Source organism: Canis lupus, chromosome 7, assembly GCF_011100685.1.
Source record: "Canis lupus familiaris isolate Mischka breed German Shepherd chromosome 7, alternate assembly UU_Cfam_GSD_1.0, whole genome shotgun sequence".
Classification (NCBI taxonomy): domain Eukaryota; kingdom Metazoa; phylum Chordata; class Mammalia; order Carnivora; family Canidae; genus Canis; species Canis lupus.
The window spans coordinates 16,855,431-16,874,447 of record NC_049228.1 but is presented as its reverse complement, the minus strand read 5'-3'; the positions used below and the strand labels follow the sequence as shown (position 1 = coordinate 16,874,447).

Genomic DNA, 19,017 nt, shown 5'->3' with positions numbered 1-19,017 from the left:
AGAAACTGATGAGGGTAGAAGAAGGGGAACATTATCTTTATGAATCTACCACGATGCAGGGTTTGGCTCTCAGTTTTGTAGGCTCAATTATCTACTTGGTCAATATAGAGAGAATGAATCTGTTAATCAGGGCAGACCTGGCTTAATAAAGTTCCCAAGATTGACATGTAAAAAGGGAACGTTAATGTACTAGTTTCCAGTGAGACTTACAACTGGATATGCAAGCAGGTAATTCAAGTTGTGTCACATATACAGCCTCTCCATGCAGAGAAGCTACCTGAGAAGCCAAGTTAAAATCAGAAGGTTGCTTTGCAGATTAGAGGAATTCATTATTTGAATCAAATGCTTAGTGCTATCACACTCTGCTTGCCAGGGACACTATCCCTGAAATGGTGGGATCCAAAAGGGCACCTGATCCCTGGACAGTGTTCGAGTGGGCCGAGACTATAAGAGACAATATAACCTTTATAACCAACTCCTGTCACGACTAGTATCCATTCTCTATAGCTGTTAATGTTTTATCAAGCTACCATCTAGTTCTGCTGGCCTGGGTGCAAATCTTATCTCTTTAAACTGCTGTTACATATCTTTTTTTATTCTAAAGTTCATGTGATCCAAAGCGTTTAGCTCAGAGAACATCACGTTATTCATCTTATTTCCAAAGGTATGGAAAGCTACATGGTAACTTCTACTAATTAAAAACAGTATTATGAGAACTATATGTCAAGTGCTTTTCTAAGCAGTTACATATATTAATTCATTTAATCCTCCCAATAATCCTGAGGTAGGTATTATTATAACATCTATTTTCAAATAAGGAAACTGAGGCACAGAGAGCTCATGTAGTAAAGCCTGAGCTGAGATCAAACCCAGGAGCTCTAGCTCCAGAATCCCTGTTCTTAATCCCTATGCTTTAATGGCTCTCAAAATAGTAACAATATGGACCCAAAGCCTGGGAAAATCAACACCCATTTTTGCCTGTACTGAGGCCTTTCTGTAGTTCTGTTCAGACTATTGTTATCAATAGTCATCCTGAAGACTATGGGAGCTAGGGAAGCTGGGTGGGGTGGGCTGGGCTGGAGAACTTAAGTAATTCTAGATCCCAGAGTTTGGGCAGCCTCCCATCCCCTATTCTCTTTGTTTTACCTAGGAACCTCATCCCAAATATAAATCCTGAGATTACCTTTCCTTGATGTCTCTGACTCTCAGGAATGTTCCAAATCAGAGACCCAAGGCAACGGAATATTGTTTTATTACTCTATTTAGTGAATTAAGTGGAATTGGTGCCTTACAAAATTAAAAAAGTAGATGATCCAGCAATTCTGAGTATATAACCAAAAGAATTAAAAGTGGGGTCTCAGATCTTTGTATACCCATATTCATAGCAGCATTATTCATAATGGCCATAAGTAATCCAAGTATTATTCAAGTATTCATCAATAGATGAATGGATAAAGAGAATGTGGAAACATTCCACATTTTAGTGTACATAAAATGGAACACTATTCATCATTAAAAAGGAGCAATACCCTGACACTTGCTACAGTTGTGGAAAGGAAATCAAACTAAGTGAAATAAACATCACAAAAAAAAAAAAAAATCAAGTACTGTATGAATTCACTAATATGAGGTACATAGAATTGTCAAATTTATAGAGCAGAAAGTAAAAAATTTATAGATGATAGAAAGCCCCTGCTCATCAGGGGCTGGGGAGAGTGGGGAATGGGGAGTTACTGTTTAAGGGGTATGGAGTCTCAGTTCTGCAAGATAAAAAAAGGTCTGGATATGGATAGTAGTGATGATTGTACAATACTACTTAAGGGTACTCTTAAAAATGGTTGACAGTAAATTGCATGCTATGTGTATTTTGCCACAATTTAAAAAAAATTAAGTGGGATTATCCATCAACACCTACTGATCTCTTCATATACTTCATATACATATATCTCTTCATATACATATACATATACTTAAAAAAAAGTGACATCCTTTGTGATAGACCAAATATTAGGTAACAGGCCCTATGTCTAGTCTCAAAATACTAAGATAAAATGAGGAAAGCTCACAAGTATCTGGAAAACAAACATCTTTTAAAAAATCATTACAGCGGCACCTGGGTGGCTCAGTGGTTGAGCGTCTGACTTTGGCTCAGGTCATGATCACAGGGTCCTGGGATCGAGTTCCACATTGGACTCCCCACGGGGAGCCTGCTTCTCCCTCTGCCTCTGTGTCTCTGCCTCTGTGTCTCTCATGAATAAATAAACAAAATCTTTACCAAAAACCATCATTACAATAACAAGATCTTTTAAGTTCACAGTTTAGAGTTCATTTTAAGCTATTGAAAAGCTATGTGTGGGTTTATTTGGACCCTGATAGTTATATCGTTATTTTTAGCACCAAGGTGAGCAGTACAGTTGGGAATAATGAGAAAGAGGTACTGAAAGCAGAGAGTGGTGATTAAAAGCAAAAGCTTTGGAATGTGACACACCTAATTACCATACCAGTCTGCCACTTGCTGGTGGAGTATTATTGGCTGAGTTACATAATCTCTCTTAGTCTTAGTTTCCTCATCCATAAAATGGACACATTAATTCCTAAGCCCTAAAGCTACTCTGAGGATTAAATAATGTAAATAAAGAGATTGCTTACCAGGTCTAACATAAAACCATTCATGGGGCAGTTGCAATTATTAATAAAATATTGATAGAATTAGAATAGACAGTAGAAAAAATAGGAATTGCAGGATCTTTCCAATTTTACCAAAACTATAAATTTTATCTTCTAGAAGAAGGAAAGATGTATTACTAGCATTTGTAATAATCAGGTTAGGGGGAGAAAAAAGTTTGGTTTTAATATTTTGCTTAAAGCAACAAGGGAAGTAATAAGTCCATGGTCATGAAAGATATTAAAATAATTGTAAGAAAATATTTTGTGCAATTTTTTGCCAATACATTGGCAATCTAGATGGAATGCACAATTATTAAATGTAAATTATAAAATTGAGTCAAAAAGGAAAGAAAACTAGTCAAAAACCACAGAAGATAAAGATGATCAAAGATCTAACTCTAAAAACATGAACAAGTCCAGATAATTCTGCAAGCACATTTTGTAACATGCAAAGAAAAAATAGCTTAGTAATTCCCTACTATTCAAACTTTTCCAGAGCATAGAAAAGAAGGTGGAAATATTCTCAATTCATCTTACAAAGCTATACTAATATCAAAATTGAATAGAGATGGCACAAATATATACTATGCGCCAATCTCACTTATACATATTGATTCTGAAATCATGTAAACAAAACAGAAACTAATTGAATCTATCAAGTAATTAAAATAGTAACCAGAATCTATTTTAGAAATATGAGAATAGTTCAGTGCTATATATATATATATAATTCATACATTTACAAATTAAAAGATAAAAAATAACACATTTTTTATCATTAGACCCCTCAAAAAAACATTTGACAATTTCAGCAGTCATTCCTAAATATCCTAAAACAATAGGAAATATAAACTGGTAAAATACCAACACTATTTCCATTAAAATAGAAACAAGAGATGCTTATTATCACCCAGTTTTTCAACACTGATTTGAAAGTCCAATTAATGCAATAAGATAAAAAAATAAAAGTGATATAAATTTTAGAAAAGAAAATGTAAGTTATCATTATCTTAAACATTATGATTGTATACTATGACAAAAAATATAACCTTAAACCAACTGTTAGCATAATAAGAGATCCCAGTAATGGGAAAGAAAGAGAATAAACAAATGTTTGAATCCATAGCTTCTCTTAACACTATCATAAGCAGGTAAAAAAAAATAAATAAGAGTCTCATTCAAAACAATATTTAAAAACAAGGTTTAGGGATCCCTGGGTGGCGCAGCGGTTTGGCGCCTGCCTTTGGCCCAGGGCGCGATCCTGGAGACCCGGGATCGAATCCCACGTCGGGCTCCCGGTGCATGGAGCCTGCTTCTCCCTCTGCCTGTGTCTCTGCCTCTCTCTCTCTCTCTCTCTCTGTGACTATCATAAATAAAATTAAAAAAAAAATTAAAAAAAAATAATAATAAATAAAAACAAGGTTTATTGTTTCATTTAGCACTAAACACTTTTCCTGAGACAAGAGTACAGATTTAAAAATTTTTAATCTTAGAAGGACTAGTATGTAAATAAAGGTCCCATTGTAAAATAGTTCACCCTTTCTACCCTACCTTAGTGTGTACTCATAAAGTTATATAAAGCTAAAATAAATCACAAAGCAAAAACTGAAGGTGTGGAAGGTTGTTGGTGTCAACACAGAACCAGTTAATCAGTTCATTTGGATATTATCTATAAGCATTAGACCATACTATAGTCTAGGTAACATGATAAAAAAAACTTTTTATATTGTAGTAATTATGTTGCTAGAAGACAGTGGTATTACATCATCATGACTAGAACTGAAATTTACTTATTAATTTTATATTTATAACTCATGTTTGATACATTTGATTAACACTGGGCTCACTTCCATTTCATTGCTGTGGGACTCAATGTCTTCGTTGAGTATTTAGTGGCAAGGCTGGGGAAAAGAAGCACATGGTAGGTAGAGTACTCAGCTTAAAATATCTGAAAGGAAAGATCTATTATAAAACGGTTTTATCAAAATCCCTTCTAATTAAAAAGATCTTTTACTCTTTGCATTATCACAGATAATAAAAAGGAGCTACACTCTATCATGCAGCACTAACCTTGAGAAAATTGAGATCTAGTCATTAGTATTCAGCCAAACCAAGTTATTTGCACAATAAATAAAATGTCTTAAAACGTTACGGATCCTTTATTTTAGGGATAAACACTCATTTGAAAAATTAAAATATGGAGAGTAATAGTATCTAAAATGAATTAAGTACTATGATTAACATTAAAAATTGTCATTTGCAAAATAAGTAAAAGATAATTAAAGACAGATTTCTTCACACACACACATACACACACACATTCCCTAAAGCTTTATAGATTTAACTGTTAGCTGATTGGGGTAGGGAGGAAATTAAAGTGTCCATTAAGAAATACCCAATCTCTAAATATGATTGCAAAATTGTCAGATTATTCATTGGGTAGAAATGTGTTTCATACCTACTATGTACTAGGTACTTAGCATCGTGAGATGATAAAAAATACCGCATTGGAAAAGGACCTTTTCGACATTATTACATCTTAAATGTATTATGCAACTGAGAATTGATTAATTATATTTAACATATTCAACATATACAGCAAAATTCTGAGTAATCAAATCAATTATACCCTTGAGCAACTCGATTTTTTAAATTCCTCTCACTATTCCCTTAAGTTGATTTCTACCCCAGGATTCTTTCCCAGTTCTAAAATAAGACAATAAAGACACCGTCTAAATAAAACCTAATACAAAAGAAGAGAAATGTAAGAGAAGGGATACATTAGTCTTAAATTCTTGTTTCTGTTTGTTCTCAGTAGCACTTCTCTAATGTTCAATTTTCCCTTCAAAGAAAATCTTGATTTATAAGAAGGGAAAAGTGCAATCGTCTTCAACATCAAAACAAGTACACTGTTTGGCTCTTACTAAAGTTAGCAAAAGATTGAGACTGAGGAAGAAATATTAAAACAAATCTTATATTCTAAGTTATATAATGCCACTTACCATAGTAATGGTCTGATACTTTGGTATATGACTTTTTAAAATAAATATTACCAACAGGTAGAAAATTTTCCTTTGCTCTGTTAAAACAGTATGGGGGAGAGTTTTTATCATGTGTTTGCAGATAACTTGAATGTTAATTTAAAGAAATGTCACTTCTATCACCTAAATGATAAATTTTCCAGAAGGGTGGTTTAATTGGGAGGAGAAAAATGCCATATTGCTTCTTCCTTCCAAGAAGAAAGGGTGCATTCCATTCCTGTGAACTCTTTCAGTCTCTCTCCATATATTTATACATGTATATATATCCACATACATACATATACAACTATGTATATATGTCAGTGTAGATACAGCTATACATATATACATATGTATGCATATCTGTCCCACAAATGTTTGATTTTGAGATCTCTCTTCCTTTTCTTACTGATTCATTATGTTCAGTGTGACTTTCAAACTGTACTGCCTTTCACATTTTATTCATTCATCAATGAATAATTGAGTACCAGAATGTATTGAGCACTGCCTGCATGCTTAGCATTACATCAGATGTAAAGCAAGATACAAAATAAATAAAAGGCAAGTCTTTGCCCTCCAGAATCTTTTGATCTCTTCCAGGAGCAAGATAAAACATGATATGTCATTAAGTAATTCGTAAGACTAACGCCAAAATCAATGGTACAAGTAACATGCATTTTGCATCTATGTAGAATTTTAGAGCTTCAGAACACTTTCCCGTACTTAGTCCTCAGAACAATCTCGCGAAGTACGTTATTATTAGCTCCACTTTAGCAACGAGGAACCTGAAATTGAGGATTTTAAGTGGCATGCCTCAATCAAATAGATTATGAGTGGAAGTCAATACTTCAGCCAGGGTTTTTGATTCTAAGTCCAGGGCTCGTTTCAATACAGCACAGGAAACCAAGGATTGGGGTATCAACAGGGCAACAGCTGGCTTTCTGCTAGAGGTGGAATTGAACGAGACCTGAGAGGATGTCAGGAAAACATAAAGCTATCTGAGCAGCGTCCAGCTAAATGTCCAAAATAATTTTATTCTGCAAATATTTGTGCTTCGGTGTTACACACACAGCACAACTACCATTTCTTTAGTGTTAGTGCCTTTGCCTCCTCAGTAAGGGCTTTGCTCTCAGAAACGAGGATGTCCAATGTAATAAAAAGCTGGCCTAGCAGGATCATATAAATCTCAAATCACAAATATAAATCTTCATCTCAAACCTACTAATCCTCACACGTTTTGTTTCCCCACAGCACCGGAGGGCATAGCTCGCCCCTATCCTTTTCTTCCGTGCTTGCTCCAAACCACCACTTATTTTTAAGATGCCGGTGACTGACCCTACCCCAAATTCCACAGGTCCGCCCCAGGTCTGCCACGCGAGCCCTTGCCCAGAACCTCCGTCTCCCTCCCCAAGGAGATGATACCTAGTTCAGGCTCTGCAGGTGCCGTCGGGATGCTGTCACACAGCACAGCCAGATAAGAGACGACCTTTCGACTCCGTCCTTGGGGACTTCCCGCTGGCCGCGCGGCGTAGCTCCAGCCCCGGGAAAGGGGCTCCCGGCTCAGGAACGCAGCCACGGGCAGCGCACGGTCCCAAGTGATGCCTCTGACAACTAGACCGACGCTGGGCGCCCGGGCGCGCATCACTCCGCCCCATACTCCTGCCAACTGCAGGGGACTCGGTCCGGCCACCAGTCCATCCCACCCCACAGGCAAGTCCGGGCCAGCCGGACCTCACGCAGGACCCCGGCGACAGGTCGCTGGCGGCGGCGGCGGCGGCGGCGGCGGCAGCAGGAGCCACCCGCCCCCAGAGCCCATAGCCGCCAGCCTAAGACCCCCGCCGCCCCCCTTCCGCGGGACCGCAGAGAAGCGTTGCTATGGAAACCCCCTGGGGATCACGTGACGCCCGCGGACGGCCAATCGCCTCTCACCTCTGCCCGCGGCGCCGCTTTCGGCCCGCCCCCGGCCCCGCCCCCGCCCGCCCCCGCCTCCCTCGCCCCGCCCCGCCCCCTTCCTGCCGCGAGCCCGCGCCTGCGCACTGCGCCCGGCGCGCCGTCCCTCGCGCGCGCGCCCGGGAGGAGCGGGGGCGGCGTGGGCGGCGGGCGGAGAGCATGTCGCCGAGGAGGAAGGAGCGCCGCCAGCGCGCAGGCCCAGAAGCGTCCGAGCCGCGGCTGCCGGCGACGCCCCAGAGCGGAAGAGGGAAGTGAAGGCGCCCGGGCTGCGGGTTCCTGGTGGGCTGCGCTTCCCGAGGGCGAGGCAGCACCGAGAGGAGGCTTAGGCCGCCGGTCCGGCTCGCGATGTCGAAGAACACGGTGTCGTCGGCCCGGTTCCGGAAGGTGGACGTGGATGAGTACGACGAGAACAAGTTCGTGGACGAGGAGGACGGGGGCGACGGGCAGGCCGGGCCCGACGAAGGCGAGGTGGACTCCTGCCTGCGGCAATATCCTTGGCGTTTGCCGGCCTCCCCGCGCTCCCGCCCCGCCCCGCCCCGGGACCCCGCGACCCCGCCCGGGGACCCCGCCCGCCGGGCCGCTCCCGGGGCAGGGGCGGCGGCTCTGGCCCTGCGGGGTCCGCCGGACGGGCGGCCGGGGGCGCTCCCGCGTCTAGCCGAGTCACCCCGGGTCACCCCGGGTCACCCCGGAGCCCGCCCCCGCCCCGACTCCTCAGGTGGCGGCCCGAGTCGCTGCCCCGGGAAGCGGCGGGGCGGCCGCGCCCTCGGGGCTCGGAGGGGAGGCCTCGGCTGCTGTCCGCCGGCCCCGGGGGGAGGGGCAGGGGCCCGGGCCCGAGGTCACGGAGGTCCCCCCGCCCCTCCGGAGGTGTGCGATTGCGGGGAGCGGGCTGCCTGCGTCGTGGTGCTGGCGGTTCGCTCTTCGGCCGCGTTAGGAGAGTTCATTCCTCGCGGGGAGGCATGGGGCGGTGTGCACGGTCGAGGCCCCCTGGCCTTTTTAGCCCCTGGGCCCTTTTAATAATTATAGTTATTTACAGAGAAAGGAATTTGTTGCAGATACGAATGTGTTAGCCCCGGGGAAACGGAGTGAGTACGAAACGGCCAGCTCCCGACAAGGAAGCTTGGAGGCTTCTACCTGCGAAGCAAGGGGACAATGCACAGGGATGGCAGGTGGAGAATCCCTGGAAATATTTAAGATAAGCCCCAGTGAATAAAGTAGATGATGAGCAAAATAGACGATGAGTCATTTTGCGCAAAGCAGCATCATTTTTTATTTTTTTTATTTTTTATTTTTTGCAATCCTGAAATCCATTTCCATTTCAGTTAAAATGCGGCTGTCAGTTCCTGGGGTTTTTGGTGTTGTTTTTTTTTTTTTTTTTTTTTTGCATATTTGAATATTCATCAGTGTTGAGCGAGTATTTGGCACCACATCTCTTTTAGAAAAATGTAAATGTTGCAACAGCTAAAGCTGTAGTTCTAGAGATTCTCAATTACTGAATTCACTCACTTCTAATTATTCTTGAATGTATTCATAAGATAGGGAAGACTTTTTAAACCTCTCCTCATCAATGTTCTATTAAAGTATAATGGGGAAATAGGAGTGAAAATATTGGTTGTGACTATATCTAGTCTTAAAGGCACCTAAAATACAGCATTAAACATTTACCAACATACAGATGTTTCTTTGATTTCCACAACTCTCACAGTCAGCTGTTGCTCTGTTGCATTATTTAAATACGTAAGTGCTTTAAGGTCTTAAAAATGAGCCAGTCTGCCAAAGGAAGCTTTTCTAGAAGTTTGTTAAGCCTTGGAAATAACAGCTTACCACCAGCCATAGGGGGTTTTTGTTTTGGGGTGTTTTGGTTTTGTTTTGTTCTTTTTTTTCCAAACATAAGCAATGAACATTATTCTGTCTGAAAACATTCTTTGTAATGGATAAATGACGTTTTGTGAACTAACTTTAGGTTGATGGGTGCTGACTCTCAACTGGTACGGCTGGATCCATAAAATGGATCTGCTTTCTAATCTCTTTATCTTAAAAGATATTGTCTCTTCTCTTGTTGCAACCAGAAGAGACCAGCTCTAGTCAGGCACTACAGATGGAGGAACAAATGAACTCTGTGGTTTTCCTTTTAGGGGAATGACTGTATATTCTGACAGTCTGATTGGCCTTCCGTGTCTCATACTTGCTAACTCACTGGTGCTTTCAAAGACTAAATTTAATAGGTATGACCTAAAACAGTGTCAATGACCTTTTTGGAAGTATAAGAGAAAATATGCAAAACAGAAAAATTAAGCTACAGCCTAAAGGACATTGAATTATTAGATCTTTTGTTAATATTGAGAGGTTACTAATGTGTATCATGTAGAGTGCTGGAATAATTACCAGCATTTTCTACAAGTATTTCAATTAAGATAGAATATAATTCTAGCAAAAGTTTGGTCCATATTTTTCCAGTTAAGAATCACATAAAAAGACATTTTGGTTGAGGGTATGCTGTTTCATTTGGGGACCTAATAATTCTAATACGTAGATATGTAATTTAAAATATACGTATCACTCTGAATAATGTTTCATATGTGTCTTACTGGAAAATAAAAGGCTCTCGAAGTGTTCATTTAGTAATTAGAGCCAGGCCGGAACTGGTCTTTGCCTTATTACCTCCTCTTATGTTCTCTGTGTTTTACATGTGATTGACATCCTTGAAACCAACATACTGAGTTTTCCAATATTGAACATAGCGATCGTGGTAATTTTTCTTTCTACGTATAAAGTCAAGTCTTAAGAACCAATGATACCTGGTAGTTCCGATGTTTTTCTGAAGGCTCCCCTTTGCTGCTATCCCCTTAACCTCCATCACAGGAAACATGACAGCCGCCCTACAGGCAGCTCTGAAAAATCCCCCTATCAACACCAAGAGTCAGGCCGTGAAGGTGAGTCAGACGCTGGTGTCTTAGCATTCTTTCCAAAATCCTCTGAAGTATCATGGAATCAACAAATAGTTTAACTGTTTATTGTCTTTGACATACAGGAGCTTACTCTGTGTAGTTTGTTAGGTAAAAATTTACATATGAAAATAATCTCACTCTAATACTGAGTTATGAGAGACCATTTCAGTGTGTTTAATGGAGGCACTCGAGGAATTGGAGCATAGGCCTGAAGAATAAACAATACTTTTACAAAATAAATAGATTCTATTTGGTTGCTTTTTAAAAATTTTTCTAAATTATCCAAGTATTAAATGTTTATAGAAAACTCAGAGAGAGGCAAAAAGGGGTAATCGTCATCATCCCACTGCCCAGAGATCATCGGTCTTTACTTTCTGGTGTTATATGCTTACAGAGCTTGTCTCTTAGTAGTTGTTTTTTAAATAAAAAGGGAGTTTTGTAATTGGCTTTTTTAATGATATACATGGACATCTTTCCTTGGCAGTAAGTTTATTTCTATAAGCACCTTTTTTAATGGCTGCATATAGATATGCTGCAGTTTACATATAACTAATCTTTTGTCATGTATTTAGATTATTGACCTTTTGTTGTTGTAAACAGTACGGAAATGAACAATTTTGAGTAAACTGTTAATTATTTCCTTTGAATAAATTCCTAGAAGCGAATTGCCGGGTTTTAGAATGCCATTTTTTAAGGCTTTTGTTACAAGTGGCATTGCCAAATTGCCCTTCAGAAAAACATGACTTAACGTTCCCTGCAACAGTCTTTCCGGAAATACTTGAGAACTTACTTACTAATTGTATAAAATGAAGCCCAGAGCTCTGACCCCATTGTCTGTAGGAGCCCTAAGGATCTCTTTAATTTGAGTACTAGTAATAACTTAGGTAAATGCATAATAATTATCTAGGCAACAATGAGAGGAAACATTTCTTTGGTTTTTGAAAGTGGTGAGGGACGTCATTGAGATTTCAATTTTACCACCTTCTGCTTTTATATGGGTGAGTTTTTATCACAGTTTGTGGGTGGGAAGTTATAGCTGTGGTTGTAAGAATATTTTTCTAAATTGGGTAATTGCTTAGTCTTTAAACTGAAGACAGCAATAGGTGGTAGAAACATTCTGTAAACTCCTGATCAGTAGGAATGCCAAAGATAATCACTCTTTCTTGAATAGGAGAAGTGAAATTGTTGAAAGGGTAAATTAAGTGTTCTTAATTAAGTGCTTGGCTTCTTGAGTGGAAAAATAACTTTGCTCTTGGAGCAGCCTTTTATCAGAAAAAAAAATTATAAATGAATATCACTATATCTACCTACTGTAGACAGGAAACTTAAATTTTCTTAAAAAGTTATTTTTATTAACTATTATTGAAGGATGGTTCAAGGTAGAACTGCAATTCATTGTCTTTGTCTTTGGGGTTTTCTCTGAGGTCAAGAAGTAAAATTTAAATGCCGACTTAATAAAGTTGGAAAATTACCATATCTCTTTGTAAGCAGATGCTTTCAGCTCTCCTTCAAACATGTCAAGAATCTGTCGTTCTCCTGAGCTACCATGCTAGCCCAAACCAGCCTATGTTATTGCAGTAACTTCCAGACTGGTCTCCCAGCCTTGTCCCCTGCCCCTCACCAACTTCCCATCAGCTCATCCTCAACATGGCAGCCAGAGTCAGATTATATCACTGTTATCTCATACACAGGTCAGATTCTATCACTGTTCTCAATATCTTCCAACATCTTCTCCTTTCTCTTAATGAAAGCCACAGTCTTCACAGCGGCCTGCGAGGGCTTACGTGGTCTGTCTTCGGCTACCTCCTGACCTGTCCTACTCCTCCACCATGTCGCTGGCTACCAGGGATCTTTCTGCTTTCCTTGAACACCCTGAACATACAGTGACAGCACATGTTCTTTCCTTCTTTCCTCTGAATACTTTTCTCAAATACCCCTAAGGATTCTTCTTTCATGTCCATCAGGTCTTTTTTTTTTTTTTTTTAAGGATTTTATTTATTGATTCATGAGAGACACAGAGAAAGGGAGAGGCAGATACACAGGCAGAGGGAGAAGCAGGCTCCACACAGGAGCCTGATGTGGGACTCGAACCCGGATCCCCAGGATCACACCCTGGGCTGATGGCTGAGCCACCTGGGCTGCACCATGTCCATCAGGTCTTAAGTGTCACCTTTTCCAGAACAACCACTCTACGTGCTTACGTGTGAATGCTCTGTTCTCTGTGTCCCCAGGATCGAGCGGGCAGTATTGTCTTGAAGGTGCTCATCTCTTTTAAAGCTAATGATATCGAGAAGGCAGTTCAGTCCCTGGACAAAAATGGTGTGGATCTCCTCATGAAATATATTTATAAAGGCTTCGAGAGCCCCTCTGACAACAGCAGTGCTGTGTTACTGCAATGGCATGAAAAGGTAAGTTACGACCTAGAGTCCCTCCAACTGGCCACTTATTGATAGAAAGTAACCATGACTGCTCTTCTCACCTAAATCATTATTTTGACTACATCATTTTCTTTACAAATAAATGCATGAAAACGAAAGCTTAGATTTATGTTTCCTAACCCTAGTCTTAAGAGATTTTGGTTTGCAACACATATTTATTCAGTAACGATTACTGTTCATTCAACATGATCTTGAACTTGGAACTAAATCCGAACTTTGAAAATAAGATAAACAATAAAAGTAAAAAATTCGTTGACCATGGCCAGAAGGTTAGAAACACACATGTGCCCAAGGACGGATGAATAGATAATCCTTTTTTTTTTTAAGATTTATTTATTTATTCGTGAGAGACACAGAGAGACACAGGCAGAGGGAGAAGCAGGCTCCATGCAGGGAGCCGGACATGGGACTCGATCCCAGGACTCCGGGATCACGCCCTGGGCAGAAGGCAGGCACTTAACTGCTGAGCCACCCAGGGATCCCCCAGATACTCCATTTTATGCATACACTACATTTTGTTTTTTTGAACAACAGAAAGAAGGAAATTACATACATGGCACAGCACGAATGAACCTTGAAAACGTTGTGCAAGGTGAAGTAAGCCTGTTGCAGAAAGACAAATTACGGTGTGATTCCACTTACAGGAAATACCTCGAAGAGGCAAATTCAGAGAGAGAGAGAGAGAAGATGAGAGGTTATCAGGGACTGGGGGAAGGGAGGATAGAGAGTTCTTACTTAATGGGGACAGTGTTTCTTTTTAGGGTGATGAAAATTATTGGAAACAGTGGTGACTATAATCCTGAGAATATAATGAGTGCCACTGAATTTTACCCTGAAAGATGGTTAAAGGAGCAAATTTCATGCTCTGTATGTTACAGGATTTAAAGAAAAGAAATCAGAGGTGGGGTAAGATCAAGAGTTCTTCAATGTTTTTCTGTTTTCATGCATTTGATTCTGCAGTGTGAGCAGATGGTGGTACACTGTCCCTCAAAAAATAGCTAAGGGAAATTTTTAGCGTTAGGTAAAAAGTTGGTAAGGTCATTTTTAATACCCAACTCTTGGGTAATATGGGTACAGATGTGAACAGTGTAACATTTAAATAGAACCAACCACAGGGAAGGGGTATATTCTAATATCTCTCAGTTCCCAACTCTCAGTCTTTAGAAGCTGTTGTCCGTGTATCTGAGTGAAAACACAAATGGAAGATGAGAATAGGCTGTAGAACTTGTCTTAATCAAGTCACTTGATCACTCATGCACTGTCAAAGAGAGCCTAACTTTTAGGGACAGGGTAACCAGACCTCCCTATTTTCCCAAGATGGCTCCAGTTTATGCCTGTTGTCCCAACATGATTATGAATAGTTCACTTTCACTCAGTGTACCAGTTGGAGAATAATGTATATGGTCATCCTATTCAGGAATACTTTGCGTTTGCCAGACACTGTACCATTAGATGATGTTTCATTTAAGCCTTAGAACAACTTTAGGAGGCATATAAGCATCTTTATCACCCTCAATTTAGAGATGAAGAGCCAGCTTAACAACCTAAGCATCCTGGTTCCTGTACAGTCCCAGGATCATAGCAGACACTGATGGAGCACTTACTGTATTCCAAGCATTCTCCTAATCACTTCATAAATAACTCCTTTAATCTTCATAAAAATAGTAGGAGGGAAAGCTTGCTATCATTCCTTTTTTGGTGGATGGGGAAACTGAGGCACACATCAAGTCTTCATTGCTTCCTAACATCATCACCAATTTTTGCCTGTCTGTCTGCTAAATACTTCTCCAGCCACACGCTTAGATACCCCTCTGATGCAGCTCTTTGCAGCATCTCCCCCAGATTTTTGCTGTAACTTCCTACACAGGCCTCCAGCCACCAGCTCTGCTTCTCTCGAATCTGTTCTCCACCCGGTCGCCAAATGCCCTCTCTGAAATCCAGATCTACCCTTTCAGTCACCTGCAGAGTAAAGCTCAAGTTCCAAAGTCTAGCCACTCCTCTTTTATGCCGTTCATCCCCCTTGCTCCAGCAGTGAGCAGCATAATAGTATGTTTTCCCAGGACACACCTTACTGTTTCACACCTCTGTACCTTTGCTCAGGATTTCCTCCCTGCCTGAGTACCTCCTTACCCCAGGGCACACCTCTGTCATTTCGTACATTATGTTATATTAACATAATCTCTCTTTTATGTTCTGTCCCTTCCTAGTAGACCAGAAGGTGCTATATCCCTAGCATCTAGCACAGTACTCGGTACACAAAAGTATTCAGTAAGTAAGCTAGAGCTTTCAGCTCCTGACACTTGATCATGACTTCCAGTCTTTCAAGGTAGTGTCAAAATTAAAGTTCCTAAGTTCTTAGCTATTAAATGATACACTTTTAGCTTGGAGGAATAAAAAGAATCTAACAAGCTGGCTGATCTAAATGGGACTTAGGGTAGTTGATACCAGTTTGAACTTTTTCCCTGACAGTGTTAAAAGAGCAAAGTGGGTATGCCTGGGTGGCTCAGCGGTTTAGTGCCTGCCTTCGGCCCAGGGCATGATCCTGGAGTCCCAGGATTGAGTCCCACATTAGGCTTCCTGCGTGGAGCCTGCTTCTCCCTCTGCCTATGTCTCTGCCTCTCTCTCTCCCTCCCTCTCTCTCTCTCTCTCTCTCTCTCACGAATAAATAAATAAAATCTTTTAAAAAATAAAAGAGCAAAGTGAATGTCCTAAATTTACATTTGAGCACATGTTTTCAGCAAGAACATGCTGTAAATCTTGAAGAACATCCTATTATGTGGGGGAAAAAAATTATAGAATGTAAACTAGTATCTCACGAGCATGTAGGTACACGAGGGCAGGGACTGTGAAGGTTTTATCAATCACTGGCTCTGCAGTGCTGGGTGCGTAATTGGTGTTCAAGAACGTTTATGAAAATTAATGAAGCCGAAGTTGATAGCCGCACACATTCCTTCTGTAAGAAAAAAAGTCTTACTTGGGTATGATAATTAGCCCTTTATAATTCCATCAGCGTTTACATTTTGGTTTGTTTTTAGGCACTTGCTGCAGGAGGAGTAGGCTCCATTGTCCGAGTCTTGACTGCGAGGAAGACTGTGTAGTCCAGCAGGAACTGGATATCCTGTGGGTGTGGGAGTCGCTGGTACAAAGACCAAAACAACCAAATGCCACCGCTGCCCTTTGGGTAGCATCTGTTTCTCTCAGCTTTGCCTTCTTGCTTCCTTTTTCATATCAGTAAAGAACAATTACATATCAGTTTTCCTTTTGTGAAAATTGGAATAACACAGAGGAAATATTTATGAACAGGAATGTTTCATGCTTTCAAAACGATTTCAGTGTATACTTGTCTGTATATAGTATAATTTGCCTTCCAAGTTTAATTGTGCAATTCTAACCCCTATTGGCTGGTGGGGTTTTGTTTTGTTTTTGCGTTTTTGTTTTTGTTTTTGCTGTTTTGTTTTGTTTTTGACTAATAGTGAGAAATTTGATCAGAGTTTGAGGCCAGTTTCCTTACTCATTGCTAGCCAGGAAATGATCTTTATAAAAAAATAATGTTTGCGAAACTGGCAGCCATTAACATTGCAAAACTGGACCATAATTCCCTTATTTAAGCAAAATGTGTTTCCAGAACAAGCGGTGAATGAACACCACTACCAAGTTCCAGCTTTGTTTCTGCTTACCTCCAGATCATGTGAGCTTAAGTACGCTTCTTCCTCTTTGCATCCAATAATCATGGCCTCTTGATTTCTTTGTGGTCTCCAGGGTCCAGAGCAAGGAGTCTTGCTCTACAAAAATATATCTATGAAATGCCAGAGCCTCTTTGACATGAGCATAAAACTTCGTTCTAATAATATGGCCCTCTTTGGGAAAATTACTCCAAATGAGAAAAGATGTGGAAACAGTGATGAAGTTCAAATTCTGGGCAGCCTCTGAATGAAATGCTATTTTCTTTAGAAACAGAATAGCTGCCTTAGACATTATGAGGCATATAACTAGTATTTCATATGCCCTATAAATGTCTTCAGTGTTCTTCAGGGTAATTAGGATCTTAAGAGATTTGGTTCAGATCCAGACACATACACATTCTGTATTTTAGCTCAGTGGTTTTTAAAAAAGGAAGATGCCACACAGCAAAAAGTGTTTACTTTGTTAGACAAACCAAATCGGTTCTCACAAAATGACCGGTGCTTATAAAAAGTTATTACTCAGTAACTCCAAAACCACCTGAATGCATAGGACCAAGAGGGAAATCAGCCTGTGTTTAGTATTTACATTGGACACCGGTTTCATAATCACTGTCTTATGTGAAAACTGGTGGAGAAAATTCTATAACCTCTTTGCTGTTTTTGATACCTGCTTTTTGTTTTGTTTTGTAAAAATGATAAAGTTCTGAAAATAAAATGTCAGTGTTGAATAATTTATTTTCCTAGCTCTTATTTTAATATTTCTGAACATGCGGTTAATTAAGAGGGAAGCTTTCCTGTTTTACCAGCAGGTTATTGTACTCTTGACAAGAAGTAATTTGGTACAGAAGATTTCTAAAATGACTTTGTTCAAATATAAAGTAGTGGGGTAAAGGGAAGAGCGTCATTAATGATGTCAGGACACCACTGGAGCCCTTGGAATGATTGCATAGCCCTCTGGATGCCAGCTGAGCATCTGGAGTATCACTGCCCAAGGACTTAAACTAATAACCTAGCAGCTGTGGTCATTTATTCCCGGCTTCTACACCCCTTCTCACACCGCAGCCTCTTTTGTCTTCACACTGGCCCTACTAGATTTCCTGCTTTAAAGCTCTAGAAACTAAAAAAAACAAAAAAACAACTAGAAATTGGGGCACCTGGGTGGCTCAGCGATTGTGATCCTGTGATCCCCGGATTGAGTCCCACATTGGGCTCCCCACAAGGAGCCTACCTCTCCCTCTGCCTTTCTCTGTGTGTCTGTCATGAATAAATATATAAAATCTTTTTTTTTTTTTTTTTTTTTAAGAGAAAGGGAGAGGGAGAAGCAGGCTCTATGCAGGGAACCTGATGTGGGACTCGATCCTAGGCCTCCAGGATCAGGCCCTGGGTTGAAGGCGGCGCTAAACCGCTGAGCCCCCTGGGCTACCCTAAAATTTTTTTAAGTAAATAAAGCTCTAGAAACTTAACAGGCAATTCAGAGGGCTGTGAGTTAAGAGAAAGTAAATAATAGGTAATCCAGTTGGTACAGCATAACCCCTTACAAACTTTAAAGTGAAAACAAAAGTGATATTGCAATACTGCTGTGTAAAATCCTTCTTCATGTCACTTTTACGACTATCATGTTAGGGAAAATCTTGGAGTTTCATATTCTATAGACCCTAAAATGGCTATGTTCAGAATCTGCCAACCTATCAGCTTCACTCAGGGAGATAGTAAAAATATTTAGCAGTTATTACCCTGGAAGGACTGACTCAGGATGGATGCCGGCTGCAAACAACTGGCTCCCCTGATTCATCTGGGCTGTCAGCCCGGGCGATACTGACCAGGACCGGGCAGGGGTTGTCCAGATGATTGGTACAAGAGTAGTTCTTTCCCTTCCATTCCCTTCTGCTGGAATCTCAGTGGGTCTTTTTCATTATAGCCATTTTCATTTGTTTTACTCTTGCCATTGTTGAAGGGGGAAAATGGCACACATACCTTTCTGGTCATTAGGTGACTGCACCATGTAGGTAACAGACTTGATAGGAAGTGTGATGATATCTCAAGGAAACTCGGTAACACATATGTGCAGTCAATCTGTAAATGGTACAAATTAACAAATATTTTTTTAAAAAACATTTACTGTGTTCCCAAGGATCATAAAGGACATAATAGAAGAGTAATAGTAAGTTAATAATAACTTCACTTATAGGGCACCCCGGGTGGCTCAGTGGTTTAGCACTGCCTCCAATCCAGGGCCTGATCTGGAGACCAGGGGTCAAGTCCCATGTCGGGCTCCCTGCATGGAACCTGCTTGTGTCTCTACTTCTCTCTGTGT

General features: G+C 40.7%; 2 protein-coding genes and 1 long non-coding RNA gene across 4 annotated transcripts in view; 1 reads left to right on the top strand and 2 right to left on the bottom strand.

The window, feature by feature from the left end:
* The window catches only part of RGL1 (ral guanine nucleotide dissociation stimulator like 1), a 249,415-nt gene extending 241,902 nt beyond the window's left edge, over nt 1-7,513 (bottom strand). For both annotated transcript variants that reach the window (XM_038542276.1, XM_038542279.1), the window contains exon 1: nt 7,110-7,513. The gene's annotated coding sequence lies outside the window, so the exon portion shown is untranslated. The remainder of the gene's footprint in view (nt 1-7,109) is intronic.
* A 292-nt stretch (nt 7,514-7,805) lies between these two features.
* ARPC5 (actin related protein 2/3 complex subunit 5) lies at nt 7,806-17,438 on the top strand. Its single transcript, XM_038542275.1, has 4 exons — nt 7,806-8,125; nt 10,495-10,567; nt 12,814-12,990; nt 16,056-17,438. Exons 1-4 carry the CDS (start codon nt 7,983-7,985, stop codon nt 16,116-16,118), a joined length of 456 nt encoding a protein of 151 aa, XP_038398203.1. The 5' UTR covers nt 7,806-7,982; the 3' UTR covers nt 16,119-17,438.
* A 1,175-nt stretch (nt 17,439-18,613) lies between these two features.
* The window catches only part of LOC111096874, a 28,367-nt gene continuing 27,963 nt past the window's right edge, over nt 18,614-19,017 (bottom strand). Inside the window, exon 3 of the long non-coding RNA XR_005361621.1 lies at nt 18,614-18,776. This is a non-coding gene — a long non-coding RNA (uncharacterized LOC111096874). The remainder of the gene's footprint in view (nt 18,777-19,017) is intronic.

Bases quoted from the DNA above. Each gene is read 5' to 3' on its own strand.
- ARPC5 (XM_038542275.1), top strand. From the start codon at position 7,983: ATGTCGAAGAACACGGTGTCGTCGGCCCGGTTCCGGAAGGTGGACGTG. The intron at 8,126-10,494 runs ATATCCTTGGCG...AACCTCCATCAC, and splicing joins GTGGACTCCTGCCTGCGGCA to AGGAAACATGACAGCCGCCC. The intron at 10,568-12,813 runs GTGAGTCAGACG...CTGTGTCCCCAG, and splicing joins CCAAGAGTCAGGCCGTGAAG to GATCGAGCGGGCAGTATTGT.